Genomic DNA, 23,351 nt, shown 5'->3' on the forward strand with positions numbered 1-23,351 from the left:
TATGCTGTTTGGCACAAAAGCAGTCCTGTGTTGTAGCTTCACCAGATCAACAGCTCACATTTAGATATGCCTGGTGCTGCTCCTCGCATACCCTCCTGCACTTTTCATTGAACCAGGGTTGAACCCTGGCTTGATGATAATGTTAGAGTGGGGGATATGCCAGGCCATGAGATTATAGATTGTGGTTGAGTACAATTCTACTGCTGATGATGGCTCACAGCACCTCAGGTTTGCCCAGTTGTTAGATCTGTTCAAAATCTATGCTATTTAGCACAGTGGTCATGTCAAATAACTCGATGGAGGGTATCTTCAATGTGGAGATGCGGCTTCACCTCCACAAGGGCTGTGCAGTGATCACTGGTACTAGAGCTGTCATGGACATGTGTGGCAGGCAGGTTGGTGAGAATGAGGTCAAGCATGTTTTTCCCTTTTGTTGGTTCACCTGCCACCTGCCCATCCACCTGCCGCAGTTGTAGTCCAGCAGCTATGTCCTTTAGGATTCAGCCAGCTCGGTCAATAGTGATGCTACTGAGCTACTTTTGGTGATGGACATTGAAGTCCTCATCCAAAGTACATTTTGTGCCCTTGCCACCCTGACTGTTTCCTCTAAGTGGTGTTCAACATGGAGGAGTACTGATTCATTAGCTGACGGTAGATGGTACGTGGTAGTCAGCAGGAGGTGTTTCTATGCCTATGTTTGACCTGATGCCATGATACTTCATGGAGTCCACAGTTGATGGTGAAGATTCCCAAGGCAATTCCCTCTTGACTGTATACCACTGTTCCGCCAACTCTGCCCATGATCTTATTCTCACCAATCTACCTGCCACAGATGACAGCATTGGTACCAGGGCATACCCAAAGATGGTAATGATGGAGCCTGGGACATTATCTGTAAGGTATGATTCCATAAGTATAACTCTGTCAGGCTATTGCTTGACTAGTTTCTATGGCATCTCCCAATTTTGGCACAACCCCCAGATGTTAGTAAGAAGAATTTTGCATGGTCGATAGGGCTGAGTCTGCCGTTGTTGTTTCCGATGCCTAGGTCATGCTGGATGGTCTGTCCAGTTTCATTCATTTTTATTGCCTTTTTAGCAGTTTTCCAACTGAATGACTTCCTAGTTCATTTCAGAGTCCATTTAACAGTCGACCACATATGTAAGCCAGACCAAGTTAGGATGGTGAATTTTCTTCTCTGGTGAACTGGATGGGTTTTTACGACAGTCAATAATGATCATCATTAGACATTTAATTCCAGATTTTTGCACAAAGTAGAAAATAACTTACTTGTGCAATAGCAATGTTTTCTGAGGGTGAGAGTAGTCTTGCTGGGCAGACTAGAGGAGACTTTATTCTGTACCTAATCATGCTATACCTAACCTGGGAGTGTTTCATATTAACACTGAAATTGTTCTGTGTTCTATTTCTAAGCTTGAAATATCCCTCACTTTGAGGAATAAAAGATTGAACTAAAAAGTATAACATTAAAGCATTGTGAGTCACATAAGTGTCTATATTTTCTTCAAACAGCAAAGCAACCTGATATTCTCAAAGGTCTGGAAAATGTAGATACATCAGAAGGAGGTGAGGCTTTGTTTGAATGCCACTTGTCCAGGCCACAGTTACACGATTGCAAGTGGCTGATGGATGACATTGCCATTACACAGACTGAAAACATAGAAATGGCAATCCTTGAAGCTGGAAAACGACATTTGTTGCTCTTAAAGAACTTAATTTCTTCAGACAGCTGCCGAGTGACCTTTGTATCTGGAAATGCCATATCATCAGCCTATTTAACTGTTAAAGGTAAAAGAATATTGTGATTTCCATTTTATAACATTTTCTCCAGGTAATCAAAAGGAAACTAGTCCTTAAAAATTAATTTATCTTCCATAATTATAACAATAGAGGGGAAAAAATATTTGATTGTTTCTCAATACAATTGTCACGGTATTGGTCTGGGAACTCTACTACATTCCTTTCTTATGATTGGTTAACTAAAATAGCTTAAACTTGAAATCTGACTGATTTGATATTTCTCGCAGTGTTAGCAAAGAACATTATTTTGTGTGTATGAGTATATTTATATATTCTTCTGTGTAGGATGGCACGTTAACATTTTGAAGACTTTGAGCAATACTGAAGTGGTTCAAGGCAATGATGCTGAATTTGAATGTGTACTGAGTGAAGTGGTTCCTACTACTGAAGTGAGCTGGTTTCTGAATGAAACTGATATTCATTCAGACGAACATTGGGAAAAAAGGACGGAGAAGAACACTCACAAAATGATACTACAAAATGCTCAATTTAATCATTCTGGAGAAATAACCTTTGCTTCAAGGGATGCCATTACTTCAGCAAAATTAACTGTTATTGGTAAGATGCTACATGTTGATGTCAATTAAATATGTAAGATTGATAGGTTAGACCTAAAAAGGTTTTTAAAAGATTTGAATGAACAGCCTGATAATAGAAATTTGGAACTTCTTAAGTTACAATTCATAGATGACTAGTTGGTGTTCTTGGACTGCCTGACACTCAATGAAATAATTAGGGACATGAGCAGGCCATCCAGTCCCCGAGCTTGCTCGGGGCCCGGATTCTCCCCTACCCGGCGGGGCGGGGGATCCCGGCGTGTTGGAGTGGTGTGAACCACTCTGGCGTCGGGCCGCACATTGAGGGGCTAGGCCCGCGCCGGAGTGGTTCCCACTCCGCCGGCTGGCGTGGACGGCCTTTGGCGCCTCGCCAGCCAGGGGCGAAAGAACTTCGCCGGCCGGCGTAAGACCACACATGCACCGGCTGCTGACGTCATACAAGCGCATGCGCAGGGGAGGGGGTCTCTTCCGCCTCTGCCATGGTGAAGGCCATGGCGGAGGCGGAAGAAAAAGAGTGCCCCCACGGCACAGGCCCGCCCACCGATTGGTGGGCCCCGATCGCGGGCCAGGCCACCTTGGGGGCACCCCCCGGGGCCAGATCACCCCCCCCCCCCCCCCCCCCCCCCCCCCAGGATCCCGGCGCCCGCCAATCCCGCCGGTAAGAGAGGTGATTTAATCCACGCCAGCGGGAGAGGCTAGTCAGTGGCCGGAGGGGGGCCCGCCGGCCGGCGCGGAACGATTCCCGCCCCCGCCGAATCGCGGGGGGCGGAGAATTCGGGACACGGCGGGGGCGGGCTTGACGTCGGCCCCGGGCGATTCTCTGACCCGGCGGGGGGTCGGAGAATCCCGCCCCTGCTTTTCAGCATGATCTTGGCTACCTCTCCTGCCTCAACTCCACTTTTCCACTTACTCCCCATATTCCTGAGATCAAAAAATCTGTCTATCCCAGCCTTGAATATACTGAACAAGGGTGCATACAAAGATCCACACCCCTCCGAGTGAAGAAATTTCTTCTCATCTCTGTCCTAGGTCATTGATTCCTCTTCTTGAGGCTGTGGCCTAATGTTCTAGCTTCCCCAACTACTAGAAACAACCTCTGTGTCTGTCGTATTAATCCCCTTCAGTATCATTCATGTTTCAGTGAGATTACTACTCATTTTTCTAAACTCTAGAGAGTATAAACCCAAGTTGCTCAGCCTGTCATCATAGGACAATCCTCTCATCCAAGGAACCAATCTAGTGAACTATTGCTTTGTTAGCTCCAAGCAAGTATGTAATTCCTTAGATATGGAGACAAGGGCCAGGATTCTCCCCTACCCGGCGGGGCGGGAGGTCCCGGCGTGATGGAGTGGCGCGAACCACTCCGGCGTCGGGCCGCCCCAAAGGTGCGGACGTAAACGCACCTTTAGGGGCCAAGCCCTAACATTGAGGGGCTAGGCCCGCACCGGAGTAGTTGGCGATCTGCCGGCTGGCGTGGAAGGCCTTTGGCGCCACGCCAGCAGGGGCCGAAGGGACTTCGCCGGCCGGCGGAAGTACTTGCATGCGCCGGAGCGCCAGAGGCTGATGACGTCATCCCCGCGCATGCGCTGGGGAAGGGGTCATTTCCGCCTCTGCCATGGTGAAGACTATGGCGAAGGCGGAAGGAAAAGAGTGCCCCCACGGCACAGGCCCGCCGATCGGTGGGCCCCGATCGCGGGCCAGGCCACCGTGGGGCACCCCCCGGGGCCAGATCCGCCCGCGCCCCCCCAGGACTCCGGAGCCCGCCCGCGCTGTCTGCTCCCGCCGGTAAGGTAGGTGGTTTGATCCACGTTGGCGGGAGAAGCATGACAGCGGCGGGACTTCGGCCCATCGCGGGCTGGAGAATCGCCGGGGGGTGGCCCGCCGACCGGCACAGCGCGATTCCCGACCCCGCCGAATCTCCGGTGCCGGAGGATTCGGGACACAGCGGGGGCGGGATTGACGCCGGCCCCCGGCGATTCTCCGACCCGGCGGGGGGTCGGAGAGTTCCGCCCAAGAACTGCACGCATTACTCCAAGGGCGCGATTCTCCCAAAGGGAGACTAAGTGCCGACGCCGGAGTGCAACCCAGAGTGTTTCACTCCGGCATCGGAGGCCGCTCCTCGCCCCCTATTCTGCCCCCCTCCAGGGGGCTAGGAGCGGCGGCGCGTGAATCCCGAGCGCCCAGCCTTGATGCTTGCGCTAAAGCGGCGCGCCGGGAATGACGGTTAGAATCAATCATGACCTCATCTTTTACAAATTCTGAATTGCAGCTTTAGCAGACACACAGTCTGAAGACCTTAACCTAGGTTATTTAATAATATTACTGCAATAATATATACCTTAACCTAGGCTTTTAATAATGTTACTACCACAAATATAAGATGTGGAGATGCCGGCATTGGACTGGGGTGAGCACAGTAAGAAGTCTTACAACACCAGGTTAAAGTCCAACAGGTTTGTTTCAAACACGAGCTTTCGGAGCACTGCTCCTGAGGAAGCAGTGCTCCGAGAGCTCGTGTTTGAAACAAACCTGTTGGACTTTAACCTGGTGTTGTAAGACTTCTTACTGTACGAATATAAGAGACATGGGTGGCACAATGGTTAGCACTGCTGCTTCACAATGCCAGAGTCCCGTGTTCGATTCTGACCTTGGGTGACTAGTGGAGTTTGCACATTCTCCTGATGTCTGCGTAGGTTTCCTCCAGGTTCTCCGAGTTATCTCCCACAGTCCAACCATGTGCAGTTTAGGTGGATTGGCCATGCTAAATTGACCCTTAATGTACAAAGGTTATGTGGACATAGAGTGGGGGAGTGGGCCTAGGTCGGGTGCTCTTTCAGAGGGTCGGTGCAGATTTGATAGGCCAAATAGCCTTCCGCACTGTAGAGATTCTATGATTCTCTAATCTATAACCAGTTCTACATTCATCACAAGGGTAAGAGATAGGGGACCAAAAGAGAAAATGCTGGAAAATCTCAGCAGGCCTGGCAGCATCCGTAAGGAGAGGAAAAAGCTTACATTTTGAGTCCAGGTGACTCTTTGTCAAAGAGATAGGGGGTTTTAGAGGGAAATGTTTTCTCCCAGTGGATGTTGGGGATCTGAAACTCACTGTATGAAATGCTGGTAGAGACAATAACCCCAAAAATATTTTTTTTAAACTCAGATAAGCATTTGAAATTCCATCACCTACTTGGCTCCAGACCATGAGCTGGAGAGTGGGATTTGGATGGGTAGCTTCTTATCTGATACAGATACATTAGCAGAATGGCTTCCTTTCGTGCTTTGCGTTTCTATGATTTCTATATTTTTTCTGTTGATATTCTTATTATCCCCTTAATTATTCTCTAATATTTTGCCCCCACAACCCAAAAATGTGCAGGGTAGGTGGATTGGCCTCACTAAATTGCCCCTTAATTGGAAAAAAATAATTGGGTACTCTAAATTTATTTTTAAAAAAAGAAAAAAAATTCTCTAGTGCTGGTATGTGATTTTGTCTTCCATTGTGAAGACAGACACATAAACAATTGTTCAATTCATGTTTCTGCCATTTGCTCATTCCAAAGATAATTTCTCCTCTTTCTAAAGGACCAACATTTACCAATCTACTCTTTTTCTTTCTATATACTTGTGGAAGCTCTTAGATTATGTGTTTATGTTCTTGCTTAGTTTACTCATTTTATTTGTTCTCTTTATCAACTTGTTGGTCATCCTGTGTTGGTTTCTAAAGTTCTCCCAATTCCAAGGATTGCAACTTTTTGTTTTGCAGCAATATAAACTTTTAATCTAATTTTAATCCAATTACTATTTATAACTTCCCTAGTAAGCCAGGGGTGGTTCTTTCTCTGTGTTTTGTCGCTAATTAAATGTACTTTTATTAAAAATCTTGAATAATTTTTACCCTGTTTTCCACTGTTTATATACTGCCATAACTTTCCCTTTATTTATTCAATCAATCTTAGCCAATTCTCCCCTCTTACTCTGTAATTTGCTTTGTTTAACTTTAAGATTTTTGTTTTAGACTCAAATCCGTCACTCTCAAGCTGAGTACAGTATAGAATTCAATTGTATTTTGATCACTTTTTCTGGAGAGGATATTTTACTATAAGTTTACTAATTAACCCTGCTTATACACAATACTTAATCTAAAATAGCTCTATCCCCAGTTGGCTCAATAGTACATTGTACCAAGTAATCGTCACAAAAACATGGGGCTGGATTCTCCATTTGAGGGACTGAGGGCGGGATTCTCCGTTAGCCGACGCCAAAATCGGGAAATGCGATTGGGCGGACAATGGCTTCCAATGCCAAAATTGCAGCGGGCGCCGATTTGACGCCAAATCGTGATTCTTCGTCACCTCGAAAACAGGAAATGTCTTTAAAAGAATTAGGGATGGAATTTTCCATTTTCTGCAAATAGTGCTGGATGAAATGAGAAAACCAGCATGCAGCTCACAGGCTGCACAATCGGCTTTTCTCTCCAGATAATCCAGCATGCTGTGCAGAAAAAATCTGAAGGCGTGGCCCACGCAGTCAAACTGGCAGAGAAGGGCAGGAAGAAGCTGGCAACTGGGAATCTCAAGATCGAGGGTGCCCTGATCTCCAAAGGACAGGGACTCTGAAGTTACATTTTAAATTAATTATCTTTCAGTGGAAATATAGTAGATCATATTTTGCTTTACCATTACGATAATCAACAACCTGTTGGGGTAACTTTAAAATGCATGAGGTGACAAATGCATTTGTCAGTTTTTTTTTGGCAGATGATTTAACTAATTCTGGTTTATTTGCCGTTTACTTGTTCAAATCACATCTGTATTTATGGCTAATTATTTTTAGATAATTTATATACAAGATAAAATGTGACTTTGTCTTTACATCTTTAAATGGATAAATTAGGTTATTTTAATCTTCAAATGAATAGTGTAGGGGAATTGAATCTACCTAAGAATAAGTGCCGTTTATCCATTTAAAGTGCTGGATATATTTATAATCTGATGTCTACCAAATTAATAATGTGTCTGAATTTTATTTGTATCATTGTCATCTCCAAAAATAAGATAATAATGATTCTAACTCTTCACATTTAGGCCTTCCTGACCGTCCTGAGGATCCAGGGGTTGTTAGAAAGAGCCACCAGTCTGTCACCCTCTCTTGGTTCACACCATTGAATGATGGGGGCTGTGCTGTACTAGGCTATCGTGTTGAGATGAAACCTGCTGACAGCGACTGCTGGTTGTCATGTAATACAGAAATGATTGAGGAGATGGAGTTCACTGTCGATAATCTAATACCGGGCACTGGTTGCAGATTCCGTGTTTCAGCTCTAAACCGGGCTGGTGCGGGAGAACCTGTTCATTTGCCACAGACTGTTGTGCTGGGTGAGAATTACGAATACAGACCCATTTAAACAGTGCATGCACTTGCATGTACTTCACGCTTTTACAGTTAAACAAAGCTGCAACAGGGCTTTAGTTCTTTACAAATCAAAATCGAGAAACTTATTCATTTAAATGAGAACTTCAATGTTAAAGTGTAGTTTACTTCCTTTGTCACACTTTCTTTCTCAATGCACTATTATACAAGTCTACGTACCTCCTGACACTTTACAAAGACTTGAGTCTTAAAAGTTGGTAACAATAGTTAGTAGCTTTAGAATTGTAAGAAAATTATAGGATATTATATCTAAATATTTTCATTTTCCTCAAAAAACTGATGTATATCCGCCAAACCATAACTACTGTGCATTGTGATTATTTTTAGGTAAATATTTTACTTTATTCAGGGTAATTGTGTGAGCATTCTCATGCACGTACATGTTACAATGATTTGCTGAGCTGACAAACCTGTTTAGTTGTATCTCTGCTGTTTCATCTCTAGAAATATCCCTATGGAGCTTTACTTTCTGCTCTGGCTTAAAACAGGAGAGAAGCACATTTTAAAAAAAACTTTGCGAGATAATGTTACATTTTATAATTAGACTACTTTCAAATTGCCCTATCTCTATTTGGAACCCTGGTTAGGCTATTTCACACTTCAATAGGAATTAGGCTAATGGCTCAACACTGAGCATATGACATATCTTCCATTAATTATTTAGGATCTTTCATTGTCACTTTCATGATTATTGTTAAGGTCAGATCAGCCATGATTGCATTAAATGGCAGAGCAGGATCAAAGGAGCCTTGTTTATATGTCAGTGTTGTTTGACCTTTAATTGTCTTAATTCTGATGGAGATTGTGAAAAATACTCATTTTTACTTTATTCCACCAAATTATTTGAATTTTGTTGACGATGCTAAGATACAATTTTGTGATATTGAGCGCCTATTGGGCGTTTCTACGTGCTCTTAGGTAGTAGCAGTAGACTACTCAATTGCAAAGGACACCAATTAGTCCAATGTTGTCATCACTTGATATTTATACATGCATAATTTAATCAGAGGCTGTGAGGCAACCATTATAAGTAGGACCTTGGCTACCTCCCATCCCTAACCTTAATGAATAAATGAACCCTTAAAAAAATGTTTAAAGAAATAAAAATCCTGGGGCATTACCAACAACTTTTACCTTGCGAATTTGTAGGAAATCGAATAAAAACAAAGAAAACATTTTAAAAGTTGAAAATTAACAGAAGAAGCAACATAAAATTAGTTCAATAGAAGGTATTGAGATTTTGGGTGGAATTGTCCGTATGGGAGACTGTTCTCCTGCCAGATCTGAATTGCTCCTGGTCTGTGCTGGCGCTAGGAGCGGCATGCAAGAGCGATTCACTCCCCCTTATCATGCAAATTTATGCATGGCGGGGATTTTATTCCAAATCCCGCTATCAGGTCGCCATTTTGAGCGGATGGCCCGACACCCAAGTCCAGCGGCTGCCTGCCCCTGCCCCACACAACACAAATCCTGTCCACCCACCTCTCCCACTGACATGTAGGGGCATTCGTGACATGTAGGGGCACCCTGCCCCCACCACTAGAATTTCTGGGTCATGTACCCTTCCCCCACACTGCATGCACGCACGTGGGTGGCCCAACTACACCAGACCCCATTCAGAGACCAACAATATCAGAGATCTTGCCCCCCCCCTCCCCCATTAGAGACCCCTCCATATCAGCGGCACTCCCATCAGAGACTCCTCCATAATCAAGACCCCCCCCCCCAGTCACCCTTGTGTGGAAACTAAAGAACAGTCCGGGAAGAAACAGTGAAAAATCACTTTTTTTCATTTACCTGTCCCTTGCACTTGCTACCTCAGACAGCAGCTGTTATTTAATAGAAAGTCAAAACCACATCACAAGGCTGGTTTAGCTCACTCGGCTAAATCGCTGGCTTTTAAAGCAGGCCAGCAGCACGGTTCGATTCCCGTAACAGCCTCCCCGAACAGGCGCCGGAATGTGGCGGCTAGGGGCTTTTCACAGTAACTTCATTTGAAGCCTACTCGTGACAATAAGCGATTTTCATTTCATTTCATTACATCCCCAAATGTTGTGTCTCATGCAAATTTAGAAATTACATTTCTAATTCCCAAATCCAAATCATTTATGTAAATGATGAGTAATAGTAGTTTAAGAACCAATTCTTGGTTTAATATTACTTCCCCAATTTTCTAATCCGAGTAATTACCTTTAGCTCTACTCTCTGTTTTCTGCTGTGTAGCAGCTTGCTATCCATGTTGCTACTTCTCTGAATGCACATGTTTTGACCTTAGTCCTGAGTGTGCTGTGCAGCATCTTATTAAATACTTTTTGGAAACCTAATATATTATTTCTAAACAATTACCCTACTCTACCCATTTATTACTTCTTCAAGAAATTCAATGAGGTTGGTCAAGAATGACCTTCCGTTTTGGAATCTGTTCTCTTCATTACATTTTCACATTTGAGAATTTGTTTCTGTATCCTTTGATAAAGGATTCCATTACCTTTCCTTCCAATAATATTAAGCCAATTGGTCTTTAGCTCCCCATCTTGTTCTATTTGATTTTTATGTCTTGGAGGAGGCGGTGGCACAGTGGTGTTGTCACTGGACTAGTAAACCAGAAATCTAGGGTAATGCTCTGGAGACCCAGGTTCAACTCCCGCCACTGCAGATGGTTAAATTTGAATTCAATAAAATGTAGAATTAAAAGTCTAATGATGACCATGAAACCACTGCTGATTTGATGAGACCATCAATTCACGCGACACGTAGTTAAAAGTGAACAGTGGTTTTAATCGTCTTACAACAGAGCCTGCCTGTGACAAGATGAACTTCAGATGAACAGGCAGGCAGGCTCTCAGCATCAACCTTTATACTTCCGGTTAGGGGGAGGAGCCGTGGGTGGAGCCAAGGGTGGAGCCCAGTACAAACTCCCGTACACTCCCAATGCATCTCCCCCTAGTGGCAGAGCAGCGCAACTGCTCGTGTGCCGAGCTTACAGAGAAATAGTACAACATGTGTAATACAGTATGAATTACACTACTGTGATTCACCACAATGATGACAATGAAACCACTGTTGATTGTTGTAAAAGCTCATCTGGGTTGGATTTTGTTTATTGTACCGAAGTAGTGAAAAGTATTTTTCTGCGAACAGCTCAACAGATCATCAAGTACATGAAATTAAAAAAAGATGTTCACTAATGTCCCTTAGGGAAGGAAATATGCCATCCTTGTGGCCTACATGTGACTCCAGACCCAGAGCAAAATGGTTGACTCTTAACTGCCCCTTAGGGATTGACAATAAATGCTGGCCCATCCAGTGACACCCAAGTCCCATAAATGAATTTTTTTTAAATCCTATTTCCTGTCTGCCAGTGCACTGCCACTAAGTATAGAAAAAATAGAAGCAGGAGGAGGCTATTCGGCCCTTCAAGCCCACTGTGCCATTCATTATGATCATGGTTGATCATCCAACTCAAAAGCCTAATCCCGCTTTCCCCCATATCCTTTGATCCCCTTCGCCCTAAGTGCCCGATCTAACTGCTTCTTGAAACCATGCAATGTTTTGGACTCTACTTCATATGGGGGGGGGGGGGGGGGGGGGGGGTGAAGAAATTTCTCCTCATCTCTGGCCTAAATGGTCTACCTTGTATCTTCAGATTGTGACCCCTGGTTCTGGACACACCCACCATCAGGAACATCCTTCCTGCATCAACCTTGTTCACTCCTGTTTGAATTTTATAGGTTTCTATGAGACCCCCTCATTCTTCTGAACTCTAGCGAATACAATCCTAACCCATTCACTCTCTTCTCACAGTACTGCCATTCCAGGAATCAGTCTGGTAAACCTTTGCCTCACTTCCTCTATACCTTGAACATTCGTCCTCAGATAAGGAGACCAAAACTGCACACAACATTCCAGATGTGGCCTCACCAAGGCCCTATATAATTGCATCAAGACATCGCATCCCTTGTCCTGTACTCAAATCTTCTCACAATGAAGGCCAGCATACTTGTTTGCCTTCTTTACTGCCTGCTGCACCTGCATACTTACCTTCGGTGACTGGCATACGAGGGCACCCAGGTCTCTTTGCACGTTCCTCTCGCCTAATTTATGGCCATTCATAATAGTCTGCCTCCTTGTTTTAGCTACCATAGTGGATAACTTCCAAATTATACTGCATCTGCTATTTTTTTGGCACTCGCTCAACTTGCCCAGATCTTTGCATCCTCCTCACAGCTCACCCTCCCACCCAACTTGATGTCATCTGCATATTTGGAGATATGGGGCTGGATTCTCTGGTCAATGAAGCAGAAATCGCCAACGCAGGAATCCGAGTTCCCGACCAAATCGGTCACCGACGCAGAAATCGCGTTCGGCGACTGACTGGACATTCCGAGTTCCCGAACAAATCAGGGGTGGCTTTCGTGATGCTGCGCCCCCTCCAAAGCAGCATACTCGGAGAGTACGTCGCGTCACGTATCGACGGCCTCAGGACATTGCCTGAGGCCCGCCCGCCAATGCTCCACCCCTGACCAGCCATGTTCCCCACGGCATGTAGTCTCACCCATCGGGAACTCGGCATGGCGGCTGCGGACTCAGTCCAGCGGCGCCACAGTCAGGGGAAGGCCGATCCGCAGGCAGTAGGCTGGGGCATATTCAGGGCTGGGGGCACTGTGGGTGGGCGGTTCGGGGCATGCGAGCCGGCTGAAGGGGGGACAATTTCAAGGGCCGAGCCCTTCAGCGGCTTCCGCCATGTAGTACGGCGCAGCCGCTGCAGGCCGCCGCCGCGCGCATGTGCAGCCATGCACCCGACAATTCGCTGGGGCGTATTGGCAGCTAGAGCTAGGTGCTGTTCGCTGCCGTCCTGCTAGCCCCCAGCAAAATGGGGAATTGATGACCGTTTTGTGCCTTTTTGCTGGCCCTTCCCACGCCGGCCTGGGGACATGGCCCCAGAATCGGAGAATCCAGCCCATGGCATTTTGTTTCCTCATCTAAATCATTAATATATATTATGAATAGCTGGGGTCCCAGCACCAATTCCTGCAGTACCCCACTGGTCACTGCCTGGCAATTTGAAAAAGACTTGTTAATTCCATTTGTTTTCTGTGTGCCAACCAGTTTCCTATCAACCTCAATTCACTACCCCGAACCCCATGCACTTTAATTTGACGTAGTATTCCATTTTCTAACAAATTATTGAATGGGTAAATTTAATGTAGGGTATGATGGTTGGAGAACCTGCATGAGATATACAGGGCGGGATTCTCCCAGCCCTGGGCCGGGCCGGAGAATCCTCGCGACCGGGCCACACTGCCCCGACGCTGGCATGCGATTCTCCGCAATGCGAGTCCCGCCGGCGCCATTCTAACCTGCTCTAAGCCGGCGGGACCTCGGTGTTGAAGGGTCGGGTGATGGCCTGTGGGGGGGGGTCCGATGTGGCCTGGCCCGCGATCGGGGCCCACCGATCGGCGAGCCAGCATCTCTGGCTGGGGGCCTGCTTTCCTAAGCGGTGGCCCCTGTAGCCCTGCGCCATGTTGCGTCGGGGCCGATGCGTAGAAGAAGGCCACTGCGCATGAGCGCGTTGGCGCCGGTGCCACTGGGCATGCGGGGATCCTGCGGCGCACAGTTTGCGCCGGAAACAGCAGCTGGAGCGGCGCAAACTGCTCCAGCGATGTGCTGGTCCCCTAGCTGCCCATTCACGCCGTCATAAAATGCGATGGTGTTTACGATGCGTGGACACTGCCGCGGGATTAAAGAATCCCGCCCCCAGTGTCAGGAGAACTGTCCCCAAATAAGTTGGGGGTGGGAATTATGCCTGTTGCAGGCAGGATGTCAATTCGACTCATTAATTGGGTTCATCAATTACTGGAAATCAATTATCCCTGAGTCCACTGGAATTCAGTGGTGGCTCGGATATTCAGTGGGACTCGCATGGCTCTCCTGCATTTCCCCCCCCCCCCCCCCCCCCCCCCCCCCCCCCCCCGTAGCTACCTGAACAAACGCTGTTTTGTTTTCCCATGGCTTTGTAAGAAAGATCCTTCTTTGGCAGGTACTCAGAGCTCGATCAAGGGACCCAACAGCGGGAAGGGTGGGCGACTGGTTATGCAAGCCACCCATTGCCTCTGACCGCCTGTCCCCACTTCCTCCTCCTCCAGTAACCCCCATCCAGCCCTTCCTCACATGTGCCCAAGGATCCAGTGGGCACCCTTTAAATGGAACTTGAAGAATTGCTATGAGCCGTAACCTTTCCTGGTGACACTGCCAGCAATGGTGAGATGACATCTTTTTATTTTTCGGAAGCTCTCAGGTGAAATTTACATACCGCTGGGGATTACATACCTATTAAGTGCCTGGGGTCACACAAATCCCATTGGGCCTCCCCTCAGAAGTGGCGTCAGTTTCCTACCTGTTTTCTAACCAGCGGGGTGAATCCCAGCCACTAGAACTGGAAACCGGCTTATATTTGCAGTGAATAACTGTTTGGTGATCGATGGTAGCACCAGTCGCCATTTGAAATATTGTTCCTTTAAATCATTCCATGGTCTTGACCCTCTAGGTCACTCTGGCATTTCATGAATTTGCAATTTGGTTAACTCTGCCTAGATATAAGCTTTGAAATCCTTCCCTAAACCTCTTTGACTTTCACTCCTCCTTTAAGGTGCTTCTGAAAGCCCACCCTTTTGACATTGCTTTTGACCCCTGCCCTAACATCTCTTTATGTAGTTCACCATCAATATATTTTCGATAATAGCCCTTGAATTGTGATATTTTACTACATCGGCCCAAGTTGTTGACATCCAGTAGCACACACAATTCTTAACAGCATAGAAACTGCTTTCTTCAAACACTTGTTAATTTTGTTACATACGGTATTGATGCTGTGCTCCATGTTCTCACCTAAACTACAGTTATAGTAGCACTTAATTTTTGGTTGTATTTTATTTGGATTGTAGTTACAATGTTATTTGCATGGTGCAAGAGAATATTTACATTATGCATAGTATATTAATCTCTCTGAGTCTTTACTTTAATCTGTTTTGCAGAGGTACCTGTGACCATCACCATTCCTCTCTCTAACATTTTGATAAATAATGGGGAGTCTGGCAAGCTGGAATGTGAATTTTCCACTGAATGTATGGATGTAATATGGCTAAAGAACGGTCAGCACATTGAGACAAGCAGCAAGTATGAGATCATTCCTGACGGAAAGAAACACTATCTCATTATTCACAGTTGCAATGCTGAGGATGAAGGGAGGTACACCTGCATGGTGTCCTCTGAGATAACAACATCTGCTGAAGTCTGTTTGGATGGTAAATCATAATTTTGCTCTATCCGTTGCGCCATACTAACATTTTTCAATCAGTTTCACAGGGAAGCTATTTAAATCATAGCTAGTACAAAATCTTCATGAGTATAAACCATATATGGTGAGTATGTTAGTGCCGTGATTACAATGCTGAACTGATGTTGTGAGTTCAAATATCATCATAGCAGAATATGAAATTCAATTCAATAATTCTGATCATTTATGACCTGACACTAAAATAAATACAATGAAAGCAGCTGATTCACTGATATCCTTCAGGAAGGAAACTGTCACTGTTACACAGCATAGCCTCCATGTGACTGCAGTCCAAATTATGTGGTTGGTTCCTAATGCCCTTGCTTAACAAGCCTCTTGCTGAACAAGAATTTCTAAAATAATCCGTTACCTTAACACCATTATCATTACACAAGATCTCACCAACGCCACCCATATTAGAGAAAAAACAAATTTTAGATTCTCCCATTTCTTATGTATATTTTTTTCTGTTTTTATCATGTCACAAAAACTATTAGTAAAGTATAGGTGAGATTAAAATCAACAACATAAATACGTGACACAGCAATCTTTCATCTATGCCCTAGCTATTCACAAAATTTGTCAACAATTTAATATAGGAATTTGATGAGGGAATCAAATTTAATATTTCATAGAATTTACAATGCAGAAGGAGGCCATTCAGCTCATTGAGTCCGCATCGGCTCCCTGAAAGAGCACCCTACCCAAGCCCACACCTCCACCCTATCCCCATAACCCACTAACCCCACCCAACACTAAGTGCAATTTTGGACACTAAGGGCAATTTAGCATGGCCAATCCACCTAACCTGCACATCTTTGGACTGTGGGAGGAAACCCACGCACACACGGGGAGAACGTGCAGACTCCGCACAGACAGTGACCCAAGCTGGGAATCGAACCCAGGACCCTGGAGCTGTGAAGCAGTTGTGCTAACCACTATGCTACCGTGCTGCCCTATTTCCAAGTTTGCTGATGATAGGAAACTAGATACAATTGTGAGTGGTGATGAGGATGCAAAGAGGCTTCAAGGTGATTTAGGAAAGTTGAATGAGTGAGCAAATACTCGGCAGATACAGTATAACATTGGCAAGTGTGAAGTTATCCACTTTGAGAAGAATGACGGAGTATTAGTTAAATGTTGATAGATTGGGAAATGTTAATTGACAAAGGTACCTGAGTGTCCTTGTACACCAGTCATTGAAAGCAAGCATGCAGTTACAGCAACCAGTTAGGAAGACAAATGGTATGTATGCTGACCTTCATTGTAAGAGCATTGACTACAGGAGGAAGGAAATCTTAATGAAGCTGCACAGGGCCTTGGTGAGACCTCTTACCTCACAAAATATATACTTGCCATAGAAGGTGTGCAGCAAAGGTTCACCAGACTGATTCCTGGAATAGCAGGATTGCTGTAGGAGAAGAGATTGGGACGACTGGGCCTGTATTCACTGGAGTTTAGAAGACTGAGAGGAATCTCATTCAAACATATAAAATTCTGACAGGCTGAACAGACTGGGTGCACGGATGTTGTTTCCTCTGGTGTGGGTGTCTAGAACAAGGGGCCACAATCTCAGGTTACGGGGTAGGCTATTTAGGACTGGGATGAAGAGAAATCTCTTCACTCAGAGGGTGGTGACTCTGGAATTCTCTACCACAGAAGGCTGTGGAGGCTAAGTCATTGAATGTGTTCAAGAAACAAACAGAATTCTAGACATTAACGATGTCAAGGGATATGGGAAGAGAGCAGGAGTATGATGTTGAGATAGAAGATCAGCCATGATCACATTAAATATCAGAATGGGTGCGATGGGCCGAATGGCCTGCCCTATTTCCATGTTTTCATCTTCATAACCTAGACTTAAATGGAACCCAAATCTGAGGGCAAGAAAGTCTCCATACCCTAGCAGCAGTTAGGCTTAAAGTAACATTCTGCCTTGACTAAGATCGGGAAGGCAATAATATCACAAACAATAGAGGATAGAGCACTGATTCCTGCGGTTCTTAGCGCTTAAAGCAAGATCATTGTACCTATTTTTACAATCAAGTGAGGAGGGATCAAATGGCTCCCCTCTTTTCCCTCTCCTTATTTGACTGCAGTAGTTTTTTTAAAGGGCTTACTTACCAATTTTTTGAATGAAGCTGGCACAAAGGAAGATGGTTGTGGTGGTTGGAGATCAATCATTTCAGCTTCAGGACATCACTGCAGGAGTTCCTCAGGGTAGTGTCCTAGGCCTAACCACCTTATGCTACTTCATCAATGACCTCCCATCAGAAGGTCAGAAATGGGGATGTTCGCAGATGACTACACACTCAGCACCATTTGTGACTCCTCAGATAATGAAACAGTCCATGTCCAAATGTAGCAAGACCTGGACAATATATGATTTGCTTGTATTCTGACAATTAGCAAGTTATATTCGTGCTACATAAAGTGCCAGGCAACAACCATTTCCTACAAGAGAGGATCTAACCATCGCCCGATGATATTCAATGGCATTACCATTGCTGAATCCCCCACAATCAACATCTTGGGGGGTTTCTATTGATCAGAAAAGACTGATTTAGCCATATTAATACTGTGACTACCAGAGCAGGTCAAAGGCTGGGAATCCTACGGCGAGTAACTCACCTCCTGACCTCCCCAAAGCCTGTTCACCATCTACAAGGCACAAGTCAGGAGTGTGATGTAATATTCTCCACTTGCCTGGATGAGTGCAGCTCCAACAACACTCAAGAAGCTCGACACCATCCAGGATAAAGCAGCTCGCTTAATTGCTACCTCTTCAACAAACATTCAGCCCTTCCACCACCAATAAACAGTGGCAGCCGTGAGTACCATTCACAAAATTCACTGCAGGAACTCTCTAAGGTTCCTTGGGCCGCACCTTCCAAATCCACAACCACTACCATCTAGTAGGACAAGATCAGCAGATACCTGGGAGCCCCCACCTCCACCCCTCCAAATCACTCACCAGCCCGACTTGGAAATATGCAGACTCAAAATCATGGAACTCCCTCCCTAACAGCACCGTGGGTGTACCTATACCTCAGGGACAGCAGCGGTTCAAGGAGGCAACTACCTTCACTACCTTCTAAAGGGCAACTAGGGAGGGCAATGGTTTAGCTCACAAGGCTAAATCGCTGGCTTTTAAAGCAGGCCAGCAGCACGGTTCGATTCCCGTACCAGCCTCCCCGGAGAGGTGCCGGAATGTGGCGACTAGGGGCTTTTCACAGTAACTTCATTGAAGCCTACTCGTGACAATAAGTGATTTTCATTTCAATGAATGCTGGCCTAACCAGCGATACCCACATCCCGTAAATACATTTTAAAAATGTTTAACATAAATGGACGATTTAGTTGGTCTTCTGGAGATTATTAATAATAATAATAATGTTTATTAGTTTAACAAATGGCACAAATTAATATTACAAATTAATACTGCAATGAAATTACTGTATACATCCCCTAGTCGCCACAGCATGGTGCCTGTGCGGGTACACTGAGGGATATTTCAGAATGTTCAATTCACCTAACTTATAGCACTGGGTTGAATTCTGATTTATATCTCTGTCTGTGGCAGCTGCATAGTCAAAATCGAAAGTCAAGGCTGGGATTCTCCGACCCCCTGCCAGGTCGGAGAATCCCCGGGGGGCGGCTTAAATCCCGCCCCGCTGCTCCAACGCCAGCTGCCGAATTCCTCAGCACCGGTATTCAGGCGGGGATCACACATGCCATTTGGGGGCCATTGGTAGTGGGGGGGGTGCAGTATAGAGCTCTCAGCTCTCGCTGCCGATACGGCCTGGAGAGTTGCCGGGTCGCGCCTTGCTTCAGGGCGGATGCCGCTCGCGTACCCAGCCCGCGAAATAGTACCCCCCTTGGCTGGCTTGCGCGCCCGGACCACCCCACCATAGTGCCCCCAGCCCTGAATATGTTCCCCCCCTGCCCGCGGCTCATCCCTCCCCCGACTGTGGCGGCGCTGGACTTAGTCCGCAGCCGCCACGCTGAGTTCCCGATGGGTGAGACTACATGTGACCCATGGCATCGGGAACTCGGCCGGTCGGGGATGGAGCATCGCAGGGCGGGCCTCAGCCAACATTAGGAGGCCATGGATTTCGGCGTCATCGGGAATTCTACGCCTCGTCGCCAAACGTGATTTCGGCGTCGGGGATCGGAGAATCCAGCCCAAGGTTTGAAACTTGGAAGTTTGTTGGAGAAGCAGAGTTAAAGGACCCAATCACGGCCTTTAATTTTTGCCCTCCCCGCCCCCACGCTGAAGAACAAAAAAACAATACAGCATAGAAACACCCTTCGACCCTCCAAGCCTGCACCAACCAAGATGCCTGTCGAAACTGAAACCTTCTGCACTTCTGGGGTCCATATCCCTCTATTCCCATCCTAGTCATGTAGTCGTCAAGATGCATCTTAAATGCCGCTTACGTATCTGCTTCCACAACCTCCCCCAGCAGCACGTCCCAGGCCCACCCTCTTTGTAAAAGACTTGCCTCATACATCTCCTTTAAACTTTTCCCCTCGCACCTTAAGCCTAGTAATTGACTTTTTCACCCTGGGAAAAAGCCCTTGACTATCCACTCTGTCCATTCCACTCATAATTTTGGTAACCTCTCAGGCCTGTTGTCCAATTGAAAACAATCTGACTTTATCCAACCTTTCCTCATAGCTGATACCCTCCAGACCAGGCAATATCGTGGTAAACCTCTTCTGTACACTCTCCAAAGCCTCCACAACCTTCTGGTAGTGTGGCGAGCAGAGTTGAACGCAATTCTTCGCTTTCCTGTGCTTCGAGATTTCCTGTGGGCGATGCAGCAAGCCATTGACTGCTGGCGGGAATTGTTGGTCCTTTCAAAGTCTGCAGGCTTTTGCTTGGCTTGCCTGCCCTACTGCAGGAGATCAACTTCAAGATGGGACTTGATGGGCCGAATGGCCTCCTGCTGCACTGGAAATTCTATGATCTATGATCAGAAGGTCCTGCCAGCGGGAAGGGCAGAAATTCCTGCCCAGGATTTTGCTTCTTCGGCATCTCATTTGCCTGTCCAATTCTGCAGAGAAAACAGGTGCTTAAAGCACACAAAGGGTTGGCTTGTCACATGGCCTCTCTCCAAATGTCCACTTACCCAAAATGGTCATGGCAAGTATATTCCAGTTAAATTGATTAGATCATGGCTGGGAATTGCACCCTGACTCAGGGTCCTTTTGTGAAAGTGATTTTGTTTAATGGTTAGTTGCCACCTGGTTGAATATCCTGGTGACTGTCTGGACTCTTTGCAGATGGGAAGAGAGATGGCCCCCATTCAACATTTTTCAAGGTCATTGTTCTTGGTGTAGCTTTACAGATAGGTTGTCTCCATTTCAATAGTTCTGGAATGCAGACGGTACAGTAATGCAAATGTGCATTCATTTTTAATGTAATTCCCAAGTCACTGTAATGTTGCTTTAGCCTTTGTTTAAAACAATATGGGTTTTCAGCCATTTTGATTTACAGCATGGTTTCACAACACTATAAATTCTGCTTTTTTAGTTAGTGTGAACTTCATTTTGATGTAAGTTGTTTGGATATCTCTGCTTCTAGTACTATTATTTCAATGCTAGTCTTAAATAATTGTGTCTTATTGTCTGCAGTTACGATACAACCCATTCCAGACGAAGATTGGGAAATTCCACAGGAGCCAGATAAAGTTACTGTTGAACTAATAGATGGAGAAGAGATTCAACCCAAACCAAGCTTGCCGCCTGAGGCAGCACAAGAAGGTGACTTGCATCTTCTGTGGGAAGCCTTGGCCAAGAAGCGAAGAATGAGTCGAGAGCCAACACTAGATTCTATCAGTGAAGTACCAGAAGAAGATGACAAAGCTCAGAAGCGAAGGCTACAGAAAGCTACAGAAATTGAAGATTTATCTACAGATGAAATGTCTAGAACATATGATTCTTATACAAGTTCTGATGATGAATCAAGATCTGGTACTCCATCCCTTGTTCATTACCTGAAAAAAGCCGGAAAATCAACCGTAACCGTAGCTGGAAAAGCGCAAACTATTTCTACAAACAAATTTTGGAAACACTGGGAAACTTCATCCACTGAATATGAGCAATTGCAAGAGGAAGATCCATCTCTCACTGAAGCTGCTACAAAAATCCAGGCTGCATTTAAAGGTTATAAAACTAGGAAGGAATTTAGACAACAAGTCACACCCGTGTTTGCTGAAGTTTTCAAACCTCAGACGAGTAAACTAGGCCAAACTATTCACCTTGAGTGTGTGGTCCAGAGTAAATCTGAAGTCAAGGTGCAGTGGCTCAAAGATGGAGATGAAATTGTGGATGGAAGGCATTACCACATTGATAATTATAGTGATGGAATTTGCTCCTTAATTATTACAGGTTTCGAACAAAAAGACTCTGGAACATATACTTGTGAGGCTTCTAACAAGTTTGGCACAACTTCTCACAGTGGGCAGGTTACAATTGCAAGTGATACAAAAGGAACAGTTAAGAATGTCATGCAGGGCATTACTATAAAATACAGCACTGACAGTGAACCAGAAAGTTCTTCAGGAAGTGAAGTTGATGATGCTTTCCGTCGAGCAGGCAAACGACTTCATAGACTTATGCATTCAAAACTGTCTTTTGAGATTTCTGACGTGGAAGAAGAATTTTTTGTTAGTGCTGATGAAGGAGATGAAGATATCTTGGACAAACAGACCTACCATGAGGATGAAAATTACATTTATATAAAGTTTGATACCTTGACTGAGGCTGAAATGGCAGCAACTAGATTTAAGGAAATATTTATTGGTCAAGGAATTCCTGTTCACATTGATATCTGTGAGGAAGGCAGCAGAGTTGAAATTCGGATTAAGAAGGTTTCGCGTCCCCCTGCTGCATCTGGGGAAGATAGGACCAGCATAGAAGACGGATTATATACTCGTTTTGTTGAGTCCGGTAAGTTTGTCAAATCATTTTGTTTTTTGCTTAAACTACACAGACACAACAACTAATTTAATATTTTTGATATAACTCAAAAATGAATATACCCTTAGAATAGATACAGGACATATTGTTCATTTTATTCGCTACCTACATTGTTTTAATCTTACATTTAATGATCACAATGACAACCTCTGCTAGGCTATCATCATATTCATAACTATGGTGTGCAAATAATGTATAACAAATATATTAGATTAGTGTACTTAAAGGTCAGGGTAAAAATAGGAATGCTTAAGAGTTATTCTTCAGTGAAAACGGTTATTAAATTTTGCATTTGACAGAAGTTCCAGTAACATACAAAAAAAGTCTGCATGCAAATTGGAAGAAATAAAGCAGTTGAAACATAAACAACAAAAGCTATAGAAAAACTTAAAGCAAAAGACTGAAAAACTCTGGCGAGGAAATTAATAGCCATTGCTGGATCTCTGGATATAAAATATGAGTTGGGGGAACGGGGGAGCAAATCTCCAGTACAATTTGCAATGCATGATCCCCTGGAAGTGCCCAAAATACCAATTTCCGAATGCTGAGGGCAGCTACTTAAAGCAAGCCTTCGGTATCCTGAATATGCTAATGAGCAGTCTCACATCTGTTTTAGGATCCCAATGTTGGGCTGAGCACTCACCATCAGTGAATGCTCATCCCAGCATTGGTATCATAATCAGTATAATCTTCGAAGGGGAGGTGAACTAATATAGTGGCAGACTAGGTTGGTTCTGTGAAGCCCTGTCCTCCTCCACTCCTGGTCACGCAAAATCAAATTATAACTAAGCTTGTGGGCCCATCTAACCTGGGCTACGAGCTAAAACTGGGCAAAGTAAAACTTCCACCATTTTTGGAGCACTACCATTTTGGTTCTGACTAATAAATGGTTGAAAATCTATCTCAAAATATTCTCTCTCAAAATATTCTATCAAAACAATGGTGCAAGGAGGATTCTTTAATAGGAAAGGAGGTAATTATTTTGGGAAAGAATTAGTTAAAAGAATTGAATAAATGACCATAGGCATGGTTTTGAGTATGTCTTTCACACTGCAGGTTTTTTTGTGCTAGAAAATTCCATTTATAGACATTGGCCATGATTTTCTGGCCTCGTTAATCACTTGTTGAAGTGAAACGAGGCCAGTGAATAGCAGGAGAGGCCAAGAATGAGAACCGCGTCAGGCACCAAACAGTTTGTGATGGAACCGGCCCACTTCCTT

The 23,351-nt window shown here is 45.0% G+C and overlaps 1 protein-coding gene across 3 annotated transcripts in view; it reads left to right on the top strand.

Moving 5' to 3' along the window:
* Positions 1 to 23,351, top strand: part of obscnb (obscurin, cytoskeletal calmodulin and titin-interacting RhoGEF b) — an 896,193-nt gene that overhangs the window by 569,285 nt on the left and 303,557 nt on the right. For all 3 annotated transcript variants that reach the window (XM_038798455.1, XM_038798456.1, XM_038798458.1), the window contains 5 exons: positions 1,534 to 1,809; positions 2,107 to 2,379; positions 7,463 to 7,753; positions 14,843 to 15,112; positions 20,785 to 22,101. In XM_038798455.1, the coding sequence (XP_038654383.1) occupies positions 1,534 to 1,809; positions 2,107 to 2,379; positions 7,463 to 7,753; positions 14,843 to 15,112; positions 20,785 to 22,101 (2,427 nt within the window). The remainder of the gene's footprint in view (positions 1 to 1,533; positions 1,810 to 2,106; positions 2,380 to 7,462; positions 7,754 to 14,842; positions 15,113 to 20,784; positions 22,102 to 23,351) is intronic.

The sequence above is a fragment of the Scyliorhinus canicula genome, chromosome 5 (genome assembly GCF_902713615.1).
Source record: "Scyliorhinus canicula chromosome 5, sScyCan1.1, whole genome shotgun sequence".
NCBI lineage: Eukaryota > Metazoa > Chordata > Chondrichthyes > Carcharhiniformes > Scyliorhinidae > Scyliorhinus > Scyliorhinus canicula.